General features: G+C 43.7%; 2 protein-coding genes across 7 annotated transcripts in view; one reads left to right on the top strand and one right to left on the bottom strand.

Moving 5' to 3' along the window:
• Positions 1 to 17,304, top strand: part of LOC105688865 (mucin-12) — a 118,261-nt gene extending 100,957 nt beyond the window's left edge. Inside the window, exons 3-10 of one of the 2 annotated variants that reach the window (XM_048657172.1) lie at positions 6,461 to 10,102; positions 10,190 to 10,504; positions 10,602 to 10,671; positions 10,751 to 13,140; positions 13,227 to 13,349; positions 13,440 to 13,606; positions 13,692 to 13,906; positions 13,994 to 17,304. In XM_048657172.1, coding sequence (XP_048513129.1) covers positions 6,482 to 10,102; positions 10,190 to 10,504; positions 10,602 to 10,671; positions 10,751 to 13,140; positions 13,227 to 13,349; positions 13,440 to 13,606; positions 13,692 to 13,906; positions 13,994 to 14,415 — 7,323 coding nt within the window. In that variant the 5' untranslated portion in view covers positions 6,461 to 6,481 and the 3' untranslated portion in view covers positions 14,416 to 17,304. The remainder of the gene's footprint in view (positions 1 to 6,460; positions 10,103 to 10,189; positions 10,505 to 10,601; positions 10,672 to 10,750; positions 13,141 to 13,226; positions 13,350 to 13,439; positions 13,607 to 13,691; positions 13,907 to 13,993) is intronic. The other variant, XM_048657173.1, reaches the window with a different exon arrangement.
• Positions 17,305 to 17,632: 328 nt separating this feature from the next.
• On the bottom strand, positions 17,633 to 22,165 carry LOC105688825 (serine-rich adhesin for platelets-like). Of its 5 annotated transcripts, none has more exons than XM_048657175.1 (8): positions 21,474 to 22,165; positions 21,210 to 21,361; positions 20,242 to 20,880; positions 19,899 to 20,164; positions 19,729 to 19,819; positions 18,241 to 19,644; positions 17,950 to 18,174; positions 17,633 to 17,878 (listed from the first exon to the last, which is right to left on the bottom strand). In XM_048657175.1, the coding sequence occupies exons 2-8, from the start codon at positions 21,250 to 21,252 to the stop codon at positions 17,739 to 17,741; spliced, it is 2,808 nt and encodes a 935-aa protein (XP_048513132.1). In that variant the 5' UTR covers positions 21,253 to 21,361; positions 21,474 to 22,165; the 3' UTR covers positions 17,633 to 17,738. The 5 variants fall into 5 exon arrangements, with proteins under 5 accessions (XP_048513132.1, XP_048513133.1, XP_048513136.1 ...); XM_048657176.1 differs by having other exon boundaries at positions 21,210 to 21,370; XM_048657179.1 differs by having other exon boundaries at positions 20,242 to 20,574; positions 20,692 to 20,880; positions 21,210 to 22,165.
• Between the last annotated feature and the right edge of the window lie 60 nt (positions 22,166 to 22,225).

Genomic DNA, 22,225 nt, shown 5'->3' on the forward strand with positions numbered 1-22,225 from the left:
CAGAGTAGATTCGATCCTGCGCGATAAATGACGCCGTACAAGTTTCGCCGACGTTACAACCGCGTTTACGCGCGCACACGCGCAAAATAAGAGACAAAAATAAAAAAAAACAAAACTCGCAGCTCTTCGCTCAGACTTTTCCGAAATTTTACCCCGATCCTGTTATCGTCCTTCCGATGATTTATTACATCAGCCTGAAAATATTACAAAAGCTCCTTACGTAATTTCCCGCTACTCTACGTAAAAGAGAGACTTTTTTTTTTTCTTTTTCTTTTTTTTTTTTTTTCACAACGTTGCGCGAAAAGAGGTGGGAAATTCAGGGGTCGTAATACCGGTTGCGCGTGTACGCCCGGATAGGATGCATGAAATCGAATCAACGGATCAAGGGACATTTATTATTCCTCCTCCACCTTCTTTGTTCCTTGTTCTCATTCTTCGACCGCCCCGCCAACCCCTACCATCGATCGAACGACTCGCGGGGTCGTGGACCAAAATTCTGCAGGGACAACCGGCTCTTCCCGCGAGAGACAACAAAGGCAACTCAGAATTTCGAACCCCGGAGATGAGAATTTTTTTGGACTATACGTACGGGACAATCCACGTCGAACGCGCCACTTTTTTCAAAATAGTTTTCGAACTTGACGAAATTTTTCCGTAGTCTTGAGGGGTCTCGGAAACCGTGCTCATACCGCTTATTAACAATAACAAAATAATAAATTCCATTGAGATATCCTTGATTTTTCACATTTCGGACCGATAAATCGATTGTAATTCGATCAATTTAGCTTCCAGATTCGGATTCCTGAGGTCGAAATCCGTGAGAATACGATGGCGTGATTATAGTATTTCCAGGCAAAAGATATTCTATAAAAAATGACAAAAAAGTAAAAAGGATCTGCTACTCCGTTCATACGATGTCGTATAATTATATCAGACAGTTTCGCGACTTGATTTGTCAATTTTATCGGTATTTTTACAATAACATTGACGTGCGGCACTCGGGAACTACGACAGACGATGATGTGTGTACGGTAGAAGATCGTGATAAAATTCAAAGGAATCGTTGAAATTCCAGAGATATCTTTTTGTCCGCGTTTATATTCCGTCGTTTCTATATAACCTGTGTACGCGTGTGTGTTTATATCGGGTGGTAGTTCTTGACGCGGACAGAAATGCACGCACGTAGAAGGATAGAGAAGTAGTAGTAGGTATATCGAGTGAATTATGAGAATCGATTCTATTCATCCGTTTGAATCGGTCCAACGGTGAACACGGAAGAAATTTATATACGAGAGGCTGCAGATGGTGTCGTTTCTCATCTGCCATTATCTTCCCGTCTACCTCCTTTTCCTATTCAACTTCATCATCTTCTTCTTCCTGTGCCGTAGATTTATCTCCTTCTTACTTTGCGCGTCCGACGCTGCATACCCTATCTTTTGACGTTCGCTATTTTGTCAACTGTTGTAAATGAATAGGAAAAAATTTTGGATGCTGTCCAGAAATTGTCGAAGACAAAAGGTAGATATAGAAAATAAAAGTTTCCAAGTCAACGCTGAAATTTTACGGATTGATCGGATTTCATTTTTCATATTTGTGTACCTTGAAAATACGGACAACGAGAGAGATTATTGTCGTAAAGAAAAAAAACCTTTAGGCTTGAACTCCTTTCGTTGTACGTACGTTGGAAGCCCATCTTTTTCTATTTCTTTCTTCCTCATCATCCGCGATATATTTTCCTCCTCCTATCGATACATTTTCGTTCGCATCGGTGGCTCGGCAAACACATCAGATACTTCCAATCGTCGGTTGGTTCCGCACCGATTTTCGTGGGCAGACACGATTTTTTCCCCTTTCATGATTCACTTTAGATTTTATACCCGATTTACGGATACATCTGAACAGCATGAAATCAGCCACGGATTCTATTCGGCTTTTCTTTTTCGTCCGAATAAGCTGACTCGTAGTTCGGTGTACAGTGAGCAGTTTCATTCGCATTTCGAATAAAGTTTCTCGCGATTTGAATTACTTTATAAAAGTGATAAAATGTACCCCGTACACGCGTAGGGGAATCATGCCCTCGCTGGTTAATCCGGATCGTGGAAAATTGTTTTAATTGGGATCCATGGGACAAGGCGTTAGCGAAGCGGAGATAAAATGTAATCTTCTTCAATAACAATTTCCTTAATTAAGCTCGGGTGATCCACTCCCGATTCCCGATTCCACCAGTCTTTTATTCTTCCTTTTTTCTCACCTTTGGTTTCCGCTGAAGTCTATACACACACACACACACACCTCTGTACGTGTAAAAACAAGGAAATGAAAACGACACTCTACATCAACGAGACCAATGTCCGTAACAATAACGACGACGATAATTTCCGAGTGCGCGCAAGCATCTGTGCCGATGATCTGTGTGTATATATTCTGATTATTATTGCCGCTATTGATGAGATTATTATCGTTATTTCGAGGAAATGAAAGGTGATCGTGGGACACTCGTTGCGAGCAATGACTCGTACAATGGGGTCACAATTTCAAACGTACTTTTTCACAGCCGTAAACCACCGAGCCAGCGGTGGTAGTAAACTTACGGAAAAAATCGTGTCGGTACTCTATCGCCTGGTTATTCCGCCACTCGGTAAATGGTGTCCGCGTGTATTTACCTCCGCGTGTAATATGTATATCGATTCGGCCGGCCACCTTATCGCGAATAAATCGTGAGGGAAATCGTGCTCGTTGCAACGTGCCATTTCATTGCCTGACCATAAAAGTACGCTCGGTATGTGTCGTACGTACGTACGTACGTACGTATCGAGTGATACATGTGTCGTAAACTGCGTATGCGTCGTTCGGAAGTTCAATCGACCTGCCGCAGGTGAGCGTTGAGTAGAAAAATTATTCGTGGACCGCCTAGGCGGATATGCGGATAAGCGACTGTCGTCAAATATGCGAATAATGGTTCGAAGTGTTCGAGTAGATTAGAGGGGGGGCTCTCTTCCTCGGCGATCAGCTGATTTAATTTATGGCAAACTATGCACGGGGGGGGGGGGGAGTGGGGGAATGAAATAAGTAGCGAGGGTTCGAGTTAAGAAAGCACGGTACGAGGTGGACATTTGCTGACTGAGAAATACCTCTCCCCTTGGCCCCGTGAGATCAATATTACTCGGGGCAAACTAATGACCCTGTTATCGAGAAACCCCACGAGTTCACCTCGTCAATTATTACTTTACCCTCCAACGGCCTCGCAGCTTCTGTTCGAGGAAAATATTCCTCGAGTTTTAATTGATGCACTTGATACACTTTCTTACTTTCGTTACTTTGTATACAACCTACACCCTGAACACGCCTTTCCGTCCCTCTGATTCTTATCGACTTTCTAACGTTCGTTCCGATCCGCGGCGATTGATATTAGCGAAAGGATGTATTATAATCGTGCCGGTCTTCGGTTTCTTTTAATTTATTTGCCATACCGATGAAGGGTCTTCGGAAAACTTGGCTCGAGTGATCGAAACGCGAACAAGATATATATCGAAAACGAAATAATTTTTTCACATCGAAATACTTGGGGAGAAATTAAAGAAGTGCGAGCGATCGAGCGGAGTCGGAAAAAGAGTCGAGGTCTGTGCGAAAGTGAGTTTGTTAAGGTGAACGAGAAGCTTGTGACTCGGGGAGCCGACGGGGTTAAACGACAAGTTCGCTACCCGTTGCAATAAGGCTAATGGAAAAGGGGGGGGGGGGGGGCTGGGGAAATGAGAGCTGGTGGGAGAGAGAAGAGACCTTCGCCCAGTTGCTTTCGTCGCGGCGAGTCTGCATTTTTGAATACGTCCAGGCGAAGATATGCCGCTTCTCCTTCTGCCTCTCTGCTCACCTCCCTCCGATCTTTCGATCGCCTTTTACCCTCCCAGGGGGGACGACCTCGTTCTTCCCTTCTCTTTACTCTTTTACCTTCCAGTCATCTGGAGCCTAGTTCATTTTGCCCCGAACCAATTCGCGCCAAAACTATTGTCCACGGTATTAAAAGCAGCGGAGTTTCCTTATTCTCGCCAACTAATTCATCCCGTTCTCTCCTCCATTCGGCTTTGGATGTTATAATATATTCCTCGGTGAGATTGGCTCTTTGTACTCCACTCGATAATTTCTTGCTAAATTCTTTTCCATCTACCTTGAGAGATGCGGTATCAGAGATTTAGGCACATTCGGAGGTTTATTTTTTTTCCGCGGAAGGTCGAGCCTTTTTCCGAGTGACTTTATGACGGTATTTGATTTTGAAACACCGGGAACAATAAATCGAGGGTGCAATCGGGGGCGCTGCGAAAAGCATGTGTCGACGACACGAGTGGGGAACGGAAAAAGGACTTTATCTTCCCTTCGTTCCTCCGCCCCCTTACCGACGATTTTTTTCTTACCCCCGCAGCAGCCCTTCACCTTCCTTTCATTCCCCTTTCGAAGTGGTACGAGAAAGCGATATTGATTCTCTCGCCAGCATTGGCGTAGGGTAGGGTGACTCGGTGGGTTGTTTCAAAGCTTCGGTTAGCCCACAGGTGCCATTTGTACAAGTGAAGTTATATTACCTCTTAGTTTTACTCGTCCGCCACTGATCCAGCTCATGATGCAAAGCCCGACTTATTGTTGGAGTTCACATGGCTTCCGCGTCCCTTGTTTACGCTTTTCCGATAACGCTTTTCCTGCGACGGCAAAAGCAACGGCAACAAAAGCAAAAACGGAAAATCCATCGATGCACGGTGTATATCTAACATAAGTTTAAGTCTTAATGACTGAAGCAATGGAATTTATCTTATAAATCGCCACAAATTACCCAGTTAGCTTTTCATCGCGACTTGACCCGCCTCGGGGTACAATTACTCGCACGCGAGGGATCCTCCTCCTCCTCCTCCTCCTCCTCCTCCTTTTTCTTCTGCTTCTTCTTCTTCTTCTTCTTCTCCTCCTTCTCCTCCATATTCTATACTTTCTGCTGCCAACTTTTGTGCTTACCCGAACTGCCGTGAGCTCCGGTTCCGCATTTAATCGCTTGGAAATTTTCAGTTCATCTAATAACCCGGACAAAAGGTCAAGTCGTAAAACAGATTTTGCTCTTTGTAAGTTATTATCAAAACTAATTAAAAAGTTTATATCACCTTACAGGTGCCTTCGTTTCATTCGTGGACTCTTCCATTAATTGACTCGATTATTCTCGGACCTTCGATCCTCTCCACGCTAGACTCTCTTCAGATATTATTGAAACAATCGGCGATTATTCTACACGGAACTACTGAAGAGATTAGGTTTTCACGCACCGATTACCGGGTGGGGGTAATCCTCGAGCGCACGGGCTCCGATGTTGCGAAGGTTCATTTTCATTCATATTATACAGATGTTTCACCCCGCGAGCGGGACGAATTTCTTCCCGTTACCCAGCGCCGACGCGGAGATCATAAACCGTGGGTGGGTTTTTGTTTTACGTTACGCCGGTAATCTCCCGGCAGGCGTGTTGTTTATCAAGGGTAAAGAAATCGTCTGGACGTGACAGAAATAAACGTGAAATAGGTTACGCCGCCGACTATACGCGTATTATCATACTTATTACTTTTCTTATAAACACCGTACTACCGTACGTTGCACAATTCGCAACTGTTACAAGGATGAAAACATTTTTTTTCAAATTATCCGAGGATGGGGGAAAAACATGAATAAAAAACAATTCCGTTTCGTGAACTCGGAAATCGAGTTGGATGTGATTTTTTTTTTTTTTTGCGCGGTTCCCTATCTCCTCACTTCATTTTGGGACAACGATGCGGTTTGCGATTTCATTGACTCGATCAGGTTCACCGTCCATCGGGAACTCGACGGAGCGCTGTTCAATCGTTGCCAGGTTCTCGGGACATTTCACGTGGACCACAACTTTGCGAATGATTATAAAAAGAGATCTATTGGGCTTCTCGCTTGACAACTTAAACAACGAAGATTGACCCACCGAATATTGTTACTCGTGATAAACCCCCGCGGCTTACTCTACTACCGTTCATGCTTAGTTTTAATAAATAGTTACAAAAGCAAGACCAAAATATTCTCGACATAACGAACCCTTCGCGCTACGCGCTCCATCGCAGCATAATTATGAACGTTTTATTATTGTTATTACCTTACCTCTTGAATCTCGTGTTCTTTTCCCCGTGTATATATTGTAATTTCAGTACGTAACTTTACCTAACTGTGAGACATACGTATATATATGTCTCTTGTTTATTCAAGGGACTGTCGCGTGTTGTTCCGACGATAAGTGTGTAAGGTAACTTGTGAAAATGGATGGAAATGAACGGTCTCTGGTGCTCAGAGTAAGAGGGACGGAGAACGAAGCGAGTTCGGTCGGCGGTAAACCGTGCGACGGTGTGTACGGCGGCAGAGGCACGCCGTATAAAGACAGCCCGACTAACCGCCACTTCCCTTCGTTTGGTCTTTCCAGATTAGCAGCAGTTGGCGGGACATGGATGTGAGCTTCACTAACGTGTTGGAGGGGGCTCGCCAGTACTTCCAGGGACTTCCCGTACCGAGTACAGCCGGAACGACAACGTCTACGGACAATTTAGCTACATCGACATCGTCCTCGTACGGCCATGGGGACGTTACCGCTTCGGGTAGTGGACCGACGTCCTCCGCAACGATCGCCACGGTTCCGCGGGAAGCGTCGGCCGTCGTCACGCAACACGTCGATTCTCGGACGACGGATGATCCCAACGACTCCGATCAGGTGGCTAATTCATATTGGAATCCACCTGGACCCGTGGAACCTTACGCTCCGCAGCCGACCCGGGTCGAAGTTCCCGACACCAGGCCGGGCGATTGTTCCGAGGTTCCCACCGGGTCCTTAACCGAAATGCAACCGGCCAACAAACAAGCCTACGAACACCCCTCGACTCACCCCTCCTCCTCGGCTCAGCTGCACCAGCTACAACCTCCCAAGGCGGCCTGCTCGCCACCGCCCGTTTATCAGCAGCTCAACACCGTGTCGAGAACACCTTACTCAACGACGACGGAAATGCTGCCGACCCAGTCGACCTATCAGCCGGCGGTGGAACGGGCGCCTCCGAGTCCCGCTATGGTCGCACCTAGGACGCAGTACTACCCGCGGTATCATCACCCCGATATCACAAAGAGCACACCGCTTCCTATGACGCAGAGCGCGACCTATCAGTCGGCGAACGCCGTTCCAGGGCCAGGCGTTGTTCAGCAACCCGCTACCAGGTCCAGTCCGGCCGAGCAAGGTTATTCTCTGCTTCCCGGAGCCGCTACGCAGAGCGGCAGAGTTCACGATCAACAGCCAGCCGACGTTCACGCACCGACGCACAGGAGCCACGGCTCGTCGTACAACGTACCGTCCTCGGTGTCGAACGGCGGACACCAACAACATCCCGCGCAAAGTTATCCCGTTCGTGGCTCGCTTCCGACGTCGACTCAGCAGCACGCTGCTTCCGGGACGTCGCAGTCCGCCGTTAATCAAAACTCTCATCAAGTGGCGGTTCACGGCAACGCTCACACGCACATTCCTTCGCCTCACAATCTTCCAGCGCACATTCCGTCGCCGCAGAATCCCGGTAGGGTGAATCCTTCGCCCCTGCAGCAGCACCACGTCGGTACCGCCGGGGGCGCCATGGGGACCGGCTATTGTCCCAGAGTATCGCCCCATATGCCGCTCTCGAACTCCGCCTATCACTCCCCGTCGCCCCACGAAGCGAGTCCTCGCCACGAGCCCTCGCCCCACGCTAGCAATAACTCCGCTACCTTTCAAACTCATTCGCCGACGTTTCCTCCCCCCCCGCCGCCGCCTCCGCCGCCGCAACAACAACAACAACAACAACAACAACAACAACAACAACCGCAGTCGACTCCTCATTCTTCCTACCCGTCTTCGAACCCTCAACATTACCAGGCCAGTTCTTATCCCTCCGGTGGATATCCTCCGCCACCCCAATCGTCCACCTTTCATACCATTCAAAAAAATCCCAATCCCGGTTACTATTCGCAAGCTTACCCAGCGCCGCCTGTCTCGGCGCCGTCGACGGCTAACGGTCCGAGCCCCTATGCCGCCCACGGTAAGTCGATCGCTTACAACGGTGTTCAGAACGCCGGTCGAAGGAATCGTTTGGAATCGGTGGCGTCGTACGGTGTTCAGTCGTATCAAACACCCACCTCGGCACAGAGGACCTCCAATACTCACAATTTGCCACCCATAGCCGCCCTGTCGTCGTATCACTATCACAGAAACTCACGAGAGGCTGTATCGAAGGCACAACCGATGCACAGGCAGCAACGTCCGCAATCTTCGACGCATAAGAACCCGTCGAATCCTGGATTACCGGCGTCCGTTCCAGGACCTACCAGGATATCGGAGTATTCGGTGACCGGTAACAACAACCATTCCGTTAACGGTAACGTTGTCACGTCGGCCAGCTCGATGTACAGCAGGACCGTAGGACCGTCCGGAAATTATCCGCGTTACGCTACCACGATGGCACCGAGTCATCACGGTAGTAACGCGAGCAGCACAACGGTGACGTCGAACAGCGCGCCGGTACCCACCAGATCAACGGTTTCGATGCCGGTCTCATCGGCGATCGTTCACAGCGGCTATCCGACCAGTTCCGGCGGACGTCCCGTTAATCCTCCGTACCCGTCAACGCCGCACGTGGCACCCGACAGTTACGCCTGTAAAGATTACACGAACGCGGCGACGGCGTATCCGACGTCGACCGTGGTCATCCAGTCCGCACCGCCGCAGCCCTCGAATTCCGCTACGATGCAAACGAACGGTACGGTGAATAGGAAACGGGAGTCACCGCTCGATCTTTCGCTGAGAACGATCAAGACCCCGGCGGATTCGACGGCTCAGGACGACCTGGAGGCTTCCGGTGGCGATAAAATCGTCAGTAGCTCGAATACAGCGTCCCGTAACACCGCGCGTAATATGCTCATGCCACCGGGTTCGAACTACTCGGCGTACGACGGTAGGAGCTTCGGGCATTCCCGAAGTCCTGCGTCCGGAGTGAGGGCTTCCACACCCCTGCAAACCGTGAGGGCACCGAAGGTGGATTTTCTGCCGAACTTCAGCTCCACCCCTCTTCATCATCCCTCTCAACCGCGAGAACCTGGATACGAGAACAATTCGCATCGCAGAACGAGTTCGCAGCATCTGTACGCGCCGTCGCCTCGTGCGAACCCGATCGCACCACTGCCGAATATGTCCTCGTTCGCGAAAAACGCCACCACCTCCTCGTCGTCGAATTACGAAAAGAATGCAACTTATCCGGCGAGTAACGCGATACGTTCGCGTTACCCGCAGGTCGTCGATCCCAACGGAAACGCGATCAATCATCAGGATTACCCGTCCGATCCTACCAAGTATTACAACGTGGATCGAAGCAAGATCTCTCCGAATCAATCGAACTACGGTGGTAGGGACCGACAGCCGACAGCGAAGAGGGCTGCTGCCGACACCGCTTACACCGGACCCAGTAAACAGCCCCGTTTCGATACCTGGCGGCTCACGATAGATCAACAAATAGAACAAAGACTGTCCACCGCACTTCACGAACGTCAGCAACGTCAAGAGATCGGTTTACCGCCGCCGGTGCCGAACGGAGTGGCTCCAGGTAACACCGCCGGATACGAACAACACCGGGACAATACTTACACCGGGGAAGCGACCAGGTACCCGGCTTACTGTGATAAAGGGGGCTATCCAGATCCGAAAGGGTCCAGAAGTCCCTTCGCCCCCTCTTCTACGGTGGCATACGGAAGTCAGGGCGCTCCCCGGGCTGCTGGACATCCGCATCTTCCACAGTCGTCCGGAAATCAGACCTCTTACCCCTTCGCTCGACAAGGACAAGGGCAGGGGCAAGGGCAGGGTCAACCTCCTAGTCACCGAATGACTCACACTTCCAATTCCCCACAGGCTGTGGTAGAACCACCCAGCAATACGGGGGTGGATAAGAGGGTGCTCAGTCTACTGAGGAATAGCTTGGAAAATAAACAGCAGCGAGAAGAGCAACTCAATAACAGTCAACAACCCATACTCGCCAATCACAATCAGCAAAGTTTTCAGAATAAGGTAAGATTCGTTGCTAACTAGAGATCCCGCGTTACATTACTCCGTTGCCGATAAATTTCGTCATGTTTTATGAATTATTTTTTCTAGGTCGTTGCACCAGTAGAGCCAAAAACGAATATTGGAAGACACAATCTCTCGCCCTTTACCGCAGCCAGTCTTCTCGAAAGAAATAGCAACACTCCGCCTCATTATAAGTTCCACGTACCCAGAGCAGTCGATTCCATAATTCAGGAACCTTCTCGAAGTGCGTATGGATCGAGGATGAACTCGTCCGCCACGATACCTGGAAAGGAAGCTAATACGACGCTCAGAGGGAATGATAATCAGATTCATCGCGATAAGGACGACGGCCTGGCGGCTATATTGGCAGCCAGAATACGAACGAAAGCCGAATTGAAACAGGTACACCGATAATCAGATTCTCTTTGTACGGAAAATATTTTATTTTCCAATCGCCTTCGATCGTCGACTAACCCACGATACTCTGAATGTTCATCAGGTGGGAGCTGGCCAATTCGGACCAAAACCGTCGTTGATACCCTCTCAAGATGTATCCGCAACGCCAAAAGGTAAGTCTCTCAGTTTCGTCCGTTTCGTTCAAATTTTTCGTATCCGATATTCAATGCTTTGCAAACGCTCGTTACACAGACATTGAAAATGGAGCATCGATCTCGACTCCGCAGTCTGGCTCCTCAGGAGGAAGTCCTCCAAAACTCACACGGGAACAAGCAGCTTGTCTTCCACCGCGTAGACGCTTGTTCTCCAGAACTGACGAGGATCTACCTGTGGCAGCTACGATTCCTGCTCCGGCTCCGACACCCGCAAAGGCTTCGATAGTACCGCCAAGAGCCAGCGGTTTCAGGAGTTCGTCCGAAACCTCCGTGTTTGACTTCAGGGAAAGTGACTCCGAGGGTGAAATGCCAGTTTTAGAGAGGCAAACCTTGGAAGAGATGAGGAGAGATAGAAAACAACTGTCAAAAGTCCAGCCTCCTGTGCCGCTCAACAGTGCAATGTATATTGGGATGGCTTCGTCTTCGGATCTAGTGAAGATAGAACTCAAGGAAAATGATAAAATTACTGAACCAGACTCTTTTTGGTCGACAACCTGTGATAAATTTATGGAACAACTACGTAGTGCTGACGTGACAACGAAGAAACGCGGTAGACGAAAGAAAGGCGATGTTGAAACTGTACCTACCAAGGTGGAACCAGATTCAGCGATGATTATTGACAACGAAACAAATTCTCAAATGGAAATGAAACCCGAAGACATTAAAAAAGAAATACCAGATACTCCGGACGATGTAGTAGCGATTAAGGAAGAGGTGATGGATATCAAATCTGAGGAAAACTGCCTAGACAATTTGCAAATAAAGACTGAAATCAAAGAATCGGATATAAAAACTGAAGAGGTTGCAAGACCTGTAGAACGGGACTCTGATGAGCTACCTCTGATTGAAAGGGCTATTCGAAAGAAATCGCCGAAAATCGAGACTGACGGTGACGAGGAAATCGTATGCGGAGAGAAAAGATCTCGTCGAGGCAGTAGAATAAAAATCGAGTCCTCTAGCGGCAGTGACAGTTCGAGCGACGACAGCGATGCTAGCACAAAATTTGGACACAGTTCTTCCGTCGCTGATAGACTGCGTGCTAGAAAACGTTCGAATGCTACTGCCGAAGCAGAGGGAATGAAGCTACGCTCTAGAGACACAACTCCGCATAAGGCGCCTAAAGAGAAAGACAGAAGATCCTCCGCAACCAAGGGAAATATCTCGCAAAAAACAAAACCGAAACCGTTATTCGGCGATGGAAGCGATTTCAGGCCAGGATGGGAGGACGAAGTTTACGATTATAAAAAATCACTTAGAATGCCAACGAGATTGATAAATGTTTCAAAGCCGTCCAGGTTTCATAGACTATCTACATCTTTACCGGATTTGGATCCAGGTTCTCCAGCGCTTTCCGTATCGATGGATAGCGCCGATATTTGTCTGGGAACAAAGAGGATATCAGATAGTGACCTCGAGTCCAATTGCAGCTGCAGCGTAGCTGGATTAGAGAGCAAAATTGACGATGAGGAAGCGACTTCCTCAACTACGATGTCATGTCCAACAAAAACAACCAGGCAAACCCGATCAGAAAGTAATTCCATTGTTGATCTCCTTGCTCAAAGAGTTGGAACCAGTAAAAAAGATCAAAAGAAAAAGGTCAAAGAAAAGTTGGACAAAGGTCCCAAAGTTCTACCAAAGAGCAGTAACGAACCGGAGCTATTAGCAACACCAAGTTGGACGCCACTTTTATCCAACGATATAACTACGCCACCAAAGATAAAAGGAAAATCACCAATCAAGAATAACAAATCTCCAAAACCAATAAAAGTCACGGATTCGTTCCTGTTGGGATACTTCCGTAAAGCAACTGTGAATAACTTCAGGGATGCTTTTAAGAATAATCACGCTTTACCGAATGAATTTTCGACATTTGTTCTGAAGAGCAGAACTCGAACGGAAACCCGCGTTTTGAAGAAGCAGGCAACAATTAGAGAAGTCTTCGGCGAAGACAGACCCGCTTCTGCACCACCCATGCAAACTCATGGCGATACATCTCAAGACGATGACGATTCACAAAACGAAACTCAAGAAATTACGCCCGGAAAATCACGTACACTCAAACAGAAAGTTGTCTCTCGTCTTAAAAGTGCTGGGATATTGAGGAGTAACAAAGCAATAATGAACTCGAAATTTCATCTGTTGAATCCAAAGAAGCGCAATAACTTGCTTAAATCATTGGCTAAGAAAAAACTGCAACATATAAAAAAGGAGAAAGTCGAAGAGGAAACGTTGGATGAGGCAAGCGAAATACATGAAACTGAAAACAACGAACCAGAAGCAGATATTCCAGACGAAATAGAAGTCCCAAGCAAAAAAAGATTGAAACTCCGCACAGGAAGACGAAAATTTCGTTCCGGTTTCGATTATATTCGTAAAAAGAAAAAGCCATTAAAAAAGGACGATGTTACCTCTAAGGAAAGAAAACGAGTGAGTTACATTATGATTCGATTCAAACTCTTTCTTTTCTCGTTCCACAATCGGAGAATGATTTTTCAACTTGAACATTTTTACAGCAGTCTCTACCCCGACCTAGTCCCGAGTCCGTTGCGGATATACAGATGGAAATTAGAACTTGGGTCATCAAAAAAGGCGTCGGCGAGACCATCCTCCATCGAGCTGCGAGACTTGGATATACAGTAAGTGTGTCACCCCTTCAAAAACGTATGAATTCTCTTCCCGTCACATTATTACGATTTCTAATCTTGATATACGAACTTTCATTTTAGGATGTAGCAGCATATTGCTTAGAGAAGCTTGACAGTGCACCAAGCCCCAAAGACAACGCAGGATACACACCATTACACGAGGCTTGTTCAAGAGGCCATTTAGAGATTGCAAAACTTTTACTTGCTTACGGTGCTAACGTTAGCGAAAGTGCAAATGGAGGCATAAGGTGAGCGATAACTCAGTATAAATTTCAACTGCATCACGAATGATATTGGAACGTTAGCGACAATGTATTTCTCTATGTTAAACAGACCGCTACACGAAGCAGCGGAAAACGGGGCTACTGAACTTGTGAGACTTCTTCTCTCCTACGGCGCTGATCCTCTGCTGGCTACCTACTCTGGGCAGACTCCCTTGATGTTAGCTTCAGATACAGACGCATATATAATACTTGAACAACACCTTGACGATGTTCAAGGTCGACCCACTGTTCCATGGAGCTTTGGAGGGCCATCAACAGTGTTTGGTCAGTGTTGTATGGCAATCGAACGAACGTGTTGACCCTCAAGAAACCCGAATGTTGATTCTAATCAAGTATCTGATTCTTTTGCAGATGTCGAAGAGTCAGGCTACAGCCCACTAATCGATCCACCCATGGACATCCCAGAACCAGAACTCGATGACATTGAGATGGAAGTGAGCGACGTGAATCTACCAGTCTTATATTCCCTAGCCAACGATCCCGATAAATGGGTGCTCCTTCAGGATCTGACAGCTGCATTGAGAGTCAAGAGTCGGGATGCTCTGCTTCGTCAAGTAAATCCAAAGGCACCTACCGGGCCGCCAGCTGTGGCACATCGTGACGTGATGCGAGAATTGAAACTCCCAGATTTTTTAGAACAGACGAGATGTTGCCATCTTTTGAGTGGTGGGGAGAGAATAAATGTGCGCGCTTCTAAAGTAACACTTATTAAGTACAATGACAAAGTGAAATCACTGCTAAACGTTGAACGGGTTGTAATCAGCTCAAGGTGACATGAGGTGCCGCCGGAGCAGAATACCTGTATCCAGGCCAGACCATCGACTTCACTTGACGATGAACTTATATCCACGAAAATCGAGAACAGAACATTGTCCTGTCTTAAGTTTAAGCGAGAGAGACATAAAAGAACTAGACAAACTAAACGAAATTTACTAGGGTGAATGAATACCACTTGAAGGAAATAATTAGCTGATTCTAATTGTAAGTGCAGATGGTGTAATCATTTATATAGTCATTCTATAGTGCACATTCGTGCAATACGAAATCTGAATGAGGTATCCACGTAATTAACACTCAAACATTGGGGAGCGGTCCGGATCCCGTTTACGAGAGTTGTAAACAGAGAATTGAAAGGTTTAAGTATATCGGAACATGACTGTTGCGTGTAAACATTACAGCATGTTTTCGTTGTTATCATTGCGTAACGCCAACGCAGTAATGAACAACGGACGTGAAGTCAATTTAGTTTTCAATTTTTCATACGAATAAAAAGTGAGGACAACAAAGCATCAACCTGTGACATTATATTATTAGAGTATTTATTGGAGATATATCCGTTGGATAATATTTTAATAATAATGCCTGATATGGCTGGATAAATACAGATTGTAATCTATCGCTTTTAGGGAAAAATTGCCGCCTGGACAATAGATAAATGATGAATGTTTTCCAATAAGGGATGTTAATCACTGCTATAAAGTCGATTCATATTTTTGATTGTTAGAAATATTGCATTATCGCTCAGTCTTTACCTTGTTGGAACATCTCGAATAGGCCAATTCTATATTTAGGGTTACTGATGCGGTATGGTTACTATTGTAGTAGTGCAAATACTGATAATAAAAAACAAATAATAATTAATGTACTGTTAGAAAGACTATTATGTTACCAACTTTCTTTTTTATTTTTTCTTGCGTTACTGATATCTGTACACACGTTTTGAATATTACGTATTTTTTTCTCATTGTTGACTAACTGATTTTTAAATTATTTAATAAATAGATATTTATTTAGGTGGTAAGGGGCATTTGAAAAATTGGGAAGTGCAATCGGAGAAAGTGATTCTTTGTGGTAATACTCTTAGGTAGTAGACTGATAGCGCAATTTGAAGAAAAAAAAAATGAAAAAAAAACATGAAAACAGCGAAGACGAGTTATTTCGCTGAACGGCAATATTAAAATAACAAGTCTGTGCAATAACATGCGGTCAACAATAATTCAATTCAATCGCTTCGAATTATCCACAAAATTAATCTCTTTTGTTGCGGCATCGAGAATGTATTCATTATTTTTCCTGCTTTCAGATTTTTCTTCATTTCGATCTAACTAAACTGATGAGAAAAAATGAAGTTACATTTATGTTAAAATTTTTAAAAATGAAATATTTTCAATCGAAGCAATTACCTAAGCCTGTGCATTGGAAACTATCAAGAAAAGTATATCTGTATGATAAAACCAATCTACGTACTTATTATTTTACTTCCGAGTTAACTGCAACCATTTCAGTGAGCCAATTAACAAAACAATTCAAATCTATGCTTAAACCCACTTGATGAAGTTGCTAATATAAAACAATATACGTTGCCGACGTATATTTTATTGAAATGCTGTATGCGTATTTTGATTGTTATAATCAGTCTCAGGGAAATCTATGTGTATTCTCAAAAAATACCTATTGTACTTTATTATAGAGAACGCATATAATCAGATAGACATTATTAATCATTATAAACGTACATTGTATTATTGAAAATACCGCTTTATTGATAATAGATTGTAATAACTCTCAATTTTACGATACATTTTATTGTCTGTCTGAATATACCGTTCGTTAGTTTTTAAGAGCATAGAAACGTAGTCAGACTTAACAGACGGTGGTATATCGATGTATATATTGAGTGTTTTAAAGATGAAAAAAAAAAAAAAATAGAACTAGGTTGAAATGTGTCTAAACCCTAATCTATTTACGGTAAACATTTACTCTTATGTAAAGTTAAAATGTACGTATTGTATGTATCTAATAGTGAAAGTGAAGAGTAATTAACATGTAAGTAGCCGCAATGTTTTTAATATTATTGTCTCATTGTTAATGTAAAGTGTAATAGTGTTACGTAGAATGATAATAACTTAGAGTAAAAATACCGTGAATATAATATACGGAGATGCCTCTGTATATTGTGTAAATAATTAGAACTATAGTATTCGCTTTTTTATTGTACCATATATACATAACGATTAATGATTACTATATCGATGTACATTTTCTTAGATGTAACGTTCCCTTGTATTTATATTATATATTCATGAAACTTCTAAGTGTGTTGAAACTACGCTATCGCTTTATGGAAAGGAAAAAAAGAAATTATATATTGAAGAACAAATATATTTTATTTCGATAATTTAGTTCAGAAAAACGATAAACCGTGAAATACATATTATAATTTCTTCTCTGTGATTCGTAATGGAAGAAATAAGAGTACGATTATTGTTGTTCATTATTATAATTATTATTATGATTATTATTGTTGCCACTACTACTAGTACTATTACATACTATGATTATCGTTACTACTATTATTATCATTATTAATAACATGACTATTATTATTTTTATCATCATTTTTAATTTTTATTTGAACATTATTATTTATTATTAGCATTATGATTATTATAATTATTGTTATTTTTATTATTATAAATTTTGTCATAGTTATTATTATCATATCAACGATTCAAATTATTGTTATTATTATTTCTATCAACAATGCACAATTCTCACAGAATTGTAAAAAATTTCGTAACATAGAATTTGTGATTCTTTTTTTTGCTAATAACAGTAACAAGTTATCCTATTAATGTAATAAAACAAGTATTTTTACTGAAGATTCATTGGTATCGTTATATTCGACTATACATATGATCCACAGCCTACAAAATAATACGAACATTTGATTACCTACAGTTAAAAATGTCAAAATGACCCAATGACTATTGGAACAGACATTTCCCTCAGCATACATGAGAAACAACATGAAAAATAATGGAACATCGATTTTGTAAATGAAAGACACTGACTGATGCAGAAAGCGTAGAGTTACGCATGGATCTTGAAGCAAATTTTCCAAATTCAGCCACCGACACCAATTGGAGTTGGCAAATAATGTCGTCGGAAATCGCAGATTCATCGGTGAATAGCGACAGATAAGTCGAATCGATGATAATACATGTTTATTCTTTTTTCGTAAAAACAAATTACATCTGCGCCACAATAGTTCGTGTATAAAATAATTGATCTACTATAGGTCTTCGGAATTCCGTCAGACAACAGCATTCGCAGCTGTTCCTCTTGGTTTGATAAAGTATTTAAAATTAGGTAGCTTGGGTTGTTGTCTTCTGACCAAAACCTTGCTGCACCAAATACTGCAACCTACCACGACGATGCACATACCGATAAAAACTGTGAACAAAAGTTTCCATGTACTGGAGCGATTGATTCACGTAGCAATAGGTGAAAAAAAGTGTACAAACTGTAAAGCGTTGGTAACAGGAAAAGATGGTAGCTACTGGTGTTCGACAGGTTTATCTCGGGGAAAATGCTTTTCGATGGAGATTGAAATGCCCGGATTTCTTGTAGCACAGAAAATCCACTCGAATGAACACCCATTTCGTTCGCGGTGTCTTTATCGTTTGAAGATCGTTCTATTTTTCGTTTAGTTTCATCCAAATTGAGCCACCAAGGATCTTCGTATCGATCTACAGTAAACAACCAAATGATTTGGATAAAATTTGTGTAACGTAATACGAAGTTGAGAAGTTTACCTTCGGGATTTTCCTTCAACTCAAGGGTAAGCGGCCCTTGTTTAATTACTGGCAGCTCGCCCTCGAACTCAATTTGATCGGTGATTTTGAGTCCAGAATCGTGGTCCCGAATCAGTGGGGGATAACCCGGGTAATTTTCAGTTTCGAAATAATCAAATCCGACGTCTCTTCGCCGATCTGTAATTTCATCTTCGAGGTCAGAAATATCATCCCCATTTGTTTTCAAGAATCCGAATCCTTCCATGATGTAAAGACTGTCTTCGGTCGTCGTGACATTTAGAGACTGATCAACCTGTAGTATTGGAGTACCATCTTCGGAAGGTACAACTTTGCCAATAGTTTTACGAAAATTTATGAATGGTGTAAAAACATTAAATGAAGATGAGGCGTTACAGTTTTCTTCGAGGTCAGTATTCGGTGCCAAAGTATGTCCAGCTGTATCAGCCTCAGTGGTCGTCGATGCTTCCGTACGAATTAACGAATCCCGGACGGTCGGTCCCAAATTTGCCAAAACTTCTTCAGAATATGACGAATTCTGGACGCGTCCGGGAGGCGATGGTCTCAACGTATTCTTTACTTTTGCATCGTGACTACCATTCTTCGAATGCTCCGGTGATGCTTGTTCTTTGGACTCGGAAACGTGATCGTCTGGAAGTAGCCCAGCAGCTAAGGACTGGACCGGTAGATCACAGCGTTCCGGTTTATCTCCCGGAATCGACAAAGTAACATCGTTTATTCGTTTTTGATAAAACGGATTCGTAGTGTTGTGAATGTCATTCCGCATGTTTTTCGATAAACCGGAGGAGCAGGACGAAGATGAGGAGTCCAAGCTAAGCGTCAACCGGAATGATTCGTCTGTTTTATCAGCTATTCTGTCGTCTGCGTCTCTTTTGCTAGGTAATAAAACTGACGTTGAAAGTGTTGATCGTGAAGGCGTCTCAACATTTCGAATTATTGCAACGTCTTCCTGGGTACTTGGAGATCCAAATGGCGAACGATCGCTGTTTCTCGATACGCGTGGATCTGCAGATCCACGAACGACCTCGGGTATTGCTGCCAAAGATTCTGAATACTTTCCCAAAACACCATCGGTACCATTACTTATTTCTGATTTGGAATTCGAGGTGTTTTCTGAGACGTTGGAGATTGTAGAATTGCTGTAGGCATAAAAACCCCTCGACTCTTGGGATTCCACCCTCTTCAAGGCGTCTGAAAGTTTCCTTGGAGATACAGCATTGAGACTGTCATTCAATGATATCCAAGAATACTCATCAGTATCGCTTCTACTATGATTCGATTTCTTCATAGAATTTGAGTCAGCTCCTTCTAATCCAGTTGACACTTTCGAGCCTGCACTATTTGAGATTTTTGACGCAGTAGATTCGCTTTCTACCGAGGCCAGGACTATCAGAAAATTCGAGCACAAATTCACCTTTCACGTTGTAAGTGTGCTTATAGTCTTTTTTCAACGCATTATACACAACTCACCCGAATCATCCGTCCTTATGCTACCGCTGCTCTTTCCGATAGACATAGAAACTCGGTCCGGCGGATCTACCGGAACTGCTACTGCCCTCGTCTGCAAACAAAAACTGATATCATCGTCGTCGAAGCTGTTTGGTAGGAGTTCGCATCGGTTGACTACGATCAATTCATGCCTCAATCATTTTATCAGATGCAAATGTGGATTTCGACTGTTCGGTCGAATGATCGGAAGTTTGGATTACGGCCATAGCATCAGGTGAAGACGTATTCAGAGTTTCCCTCCACTTCTGAGCTTCGTTTGGCTGAGTTGAGTGACGGACTCCTTCACCCCCGTCGAAAGTGAACGCCATTAATTCGATTGAGGACGATTTTTCGTCGATCACAGACGCCCCGTCCGATGATGATGCCGATGAAGAATTATCCCAATTATCCGAAGAACCTGAAGCCACGGGTAGAATCGTTATGCCACTGGTCAATTCTCCACTCAAAGATGTAACTTTTTATCAATAACAGTACTTGAACTGGTTGACAGTCTAGAAGACAGTCTCTCCAGTCTTTCGTCAAGAGTATCTTTACTCCCTTTCGTAGCAATGGATCTAGTTGTTATATCCAAAGTTCCTGGTGTTGCTCCCGAAGTTGCATTGCGGAAAAAATCTTGGGGCTCAATTCCACCGTCTCCAGTGCTGGAGTTAATCGAATTTCCGCTCACCACGTTATTTCTACTCGCATGTGATTTTGCCTTTGATTCTTTGCGGTATGATTTCGGCCTCCGAATGTGTCGCTTAGAATGTGACTGACCGTGAGAACTTGATCTTGTAGTATTTAATAAAGAACTGGACGCCGCAGTTTCTTCTTGTATTACAACAACAAAAAAATAGGAATAAGTACTGTGTTCTCGGAGAAGAAAAAAACAAAACGAAAGAAAACCGAATGTTGTGACTTTGGCTACTGACGTCAGCAGTTTACCATTTAAAACGGTTCGGTTGGAGGCGGTTAAATCATCTGAGGATGAAATTGTCGGATTCGTTGATAGAACTTGATCATCGTCGTATGCATTTTTCTTCCCGTCAGATCTTGAATTTGACGAAGCGGTCACCTCGCTTTCCTTCGATTTTTTGGAGTCATTCATAGAAAATGCCCCTTGCGTTTCCAACACTGAATTTTGCAAATGGAAACGCTGTCGTTAAGTACAAAGATAGTGCGTACTGATCAACTTGTAATCCAGATATCGATAAGACATGTAATGCAATTTTTGAGAGACGGTTCAGTTTGTTGAATTATCAAATCCATGGATCTTACTTATCGACAATATACATATATGCGGTTTAATCTCTGAGATTATCGTTATCAAAATGCAGAATTACAAGCAGCAGATTCGATCAGCTAATGGAGCGTATATTCTACAGTGACTTATATCAATGGATCACAACGGAGGCTCGAATTATGACTTTCGCAATCGTTTATGAATGTAATTTTCGAATCACCTCCGACCACGATGAGGCATAAAAGCCATCGGCCATTCCACATTGTCTCGCAGCATCCGTTGACGCGGTCTTTAAGTTTTTAAGTACTAATTGCTACCCTTGTAGACGATTCTCTAGGAGCTGATATATCCCAGACATAAAAAGAACCCATTCTGTAAGCACTCGTTAGAAAGAAAACGCTAGTATGAAATAAATTTGTTTGTTTATCAAAACAAACAGTTCCAGGTGATAGATGAAGCGCGACACCGAGTCGAATCTTCTTACCTCGCATATTTTTTTAGCTTCAGTCAATTATCCTCTGCACACTACACCATCATGAATTTGTATTATATTGAGATCAGTTATACGGAGGATTATTTATATGCATTCATAAAAGTCGTTCCGGCCGAAAGTGGGACTTGTATCACTTTATCGCAGCGCGTGATACTTTGATATCAGCAGTATACATACGAGAAAATTATAGAAGTTATTTGAAAAAAAGAAATGTTCCATGAACCCTGGTTATACAATTAAAAAACATCTAGTTCACGATACCGCGATAGCAGGAGATACATTAATTAGGCTCATGCATAATATCACACAACTTTCGAATTTTAAACTTGACCTAATAAAAAGAAGAGAGAGTTGCAATGATGCATGAGCACAATTATCAATTCGTTACTTATCCGATGTGGAATATTAGGCTTTCACGTTTTAAATTTTGAATAAATCGAATATGATAATCGATACATGAGTTCGTGGAATGATATATACACCCAATGTAATCCACCGCAAATGCTGAGGATTCCAGACAATTGAAAATTAATCAATATGGCGCGATGGATTATTACCGCGGTAACGATGATGATGACATAACGGATATAATTGCGCCTATTTCGGTCATGTTCCAAGATAAAAAGTAGTCCAGGCAATCTAAATCTCATCAATATCTCGCGCAAGCCAATTATTCTAAGAAATACGCTTGAAACCAACGATGAAAATCATGCAGCTCAATGAGCGTGATTATTTTCAGAAGA

This window comes from Athalia rosae, chromosome 6 (assembly GCF_917208135.1).
Source record: "Athalia rosae chromosome 6, iyAthRosa1.1, whole genome shotgun sequence".
In the NCBI taxonomy this organism is placed as follows: domain Eukaryota; kingdom Metazoa; phylum Arthropoda; class Insecta; order Hymenoptera; family Athaliidae; genus Athalia; species Athalia rosae.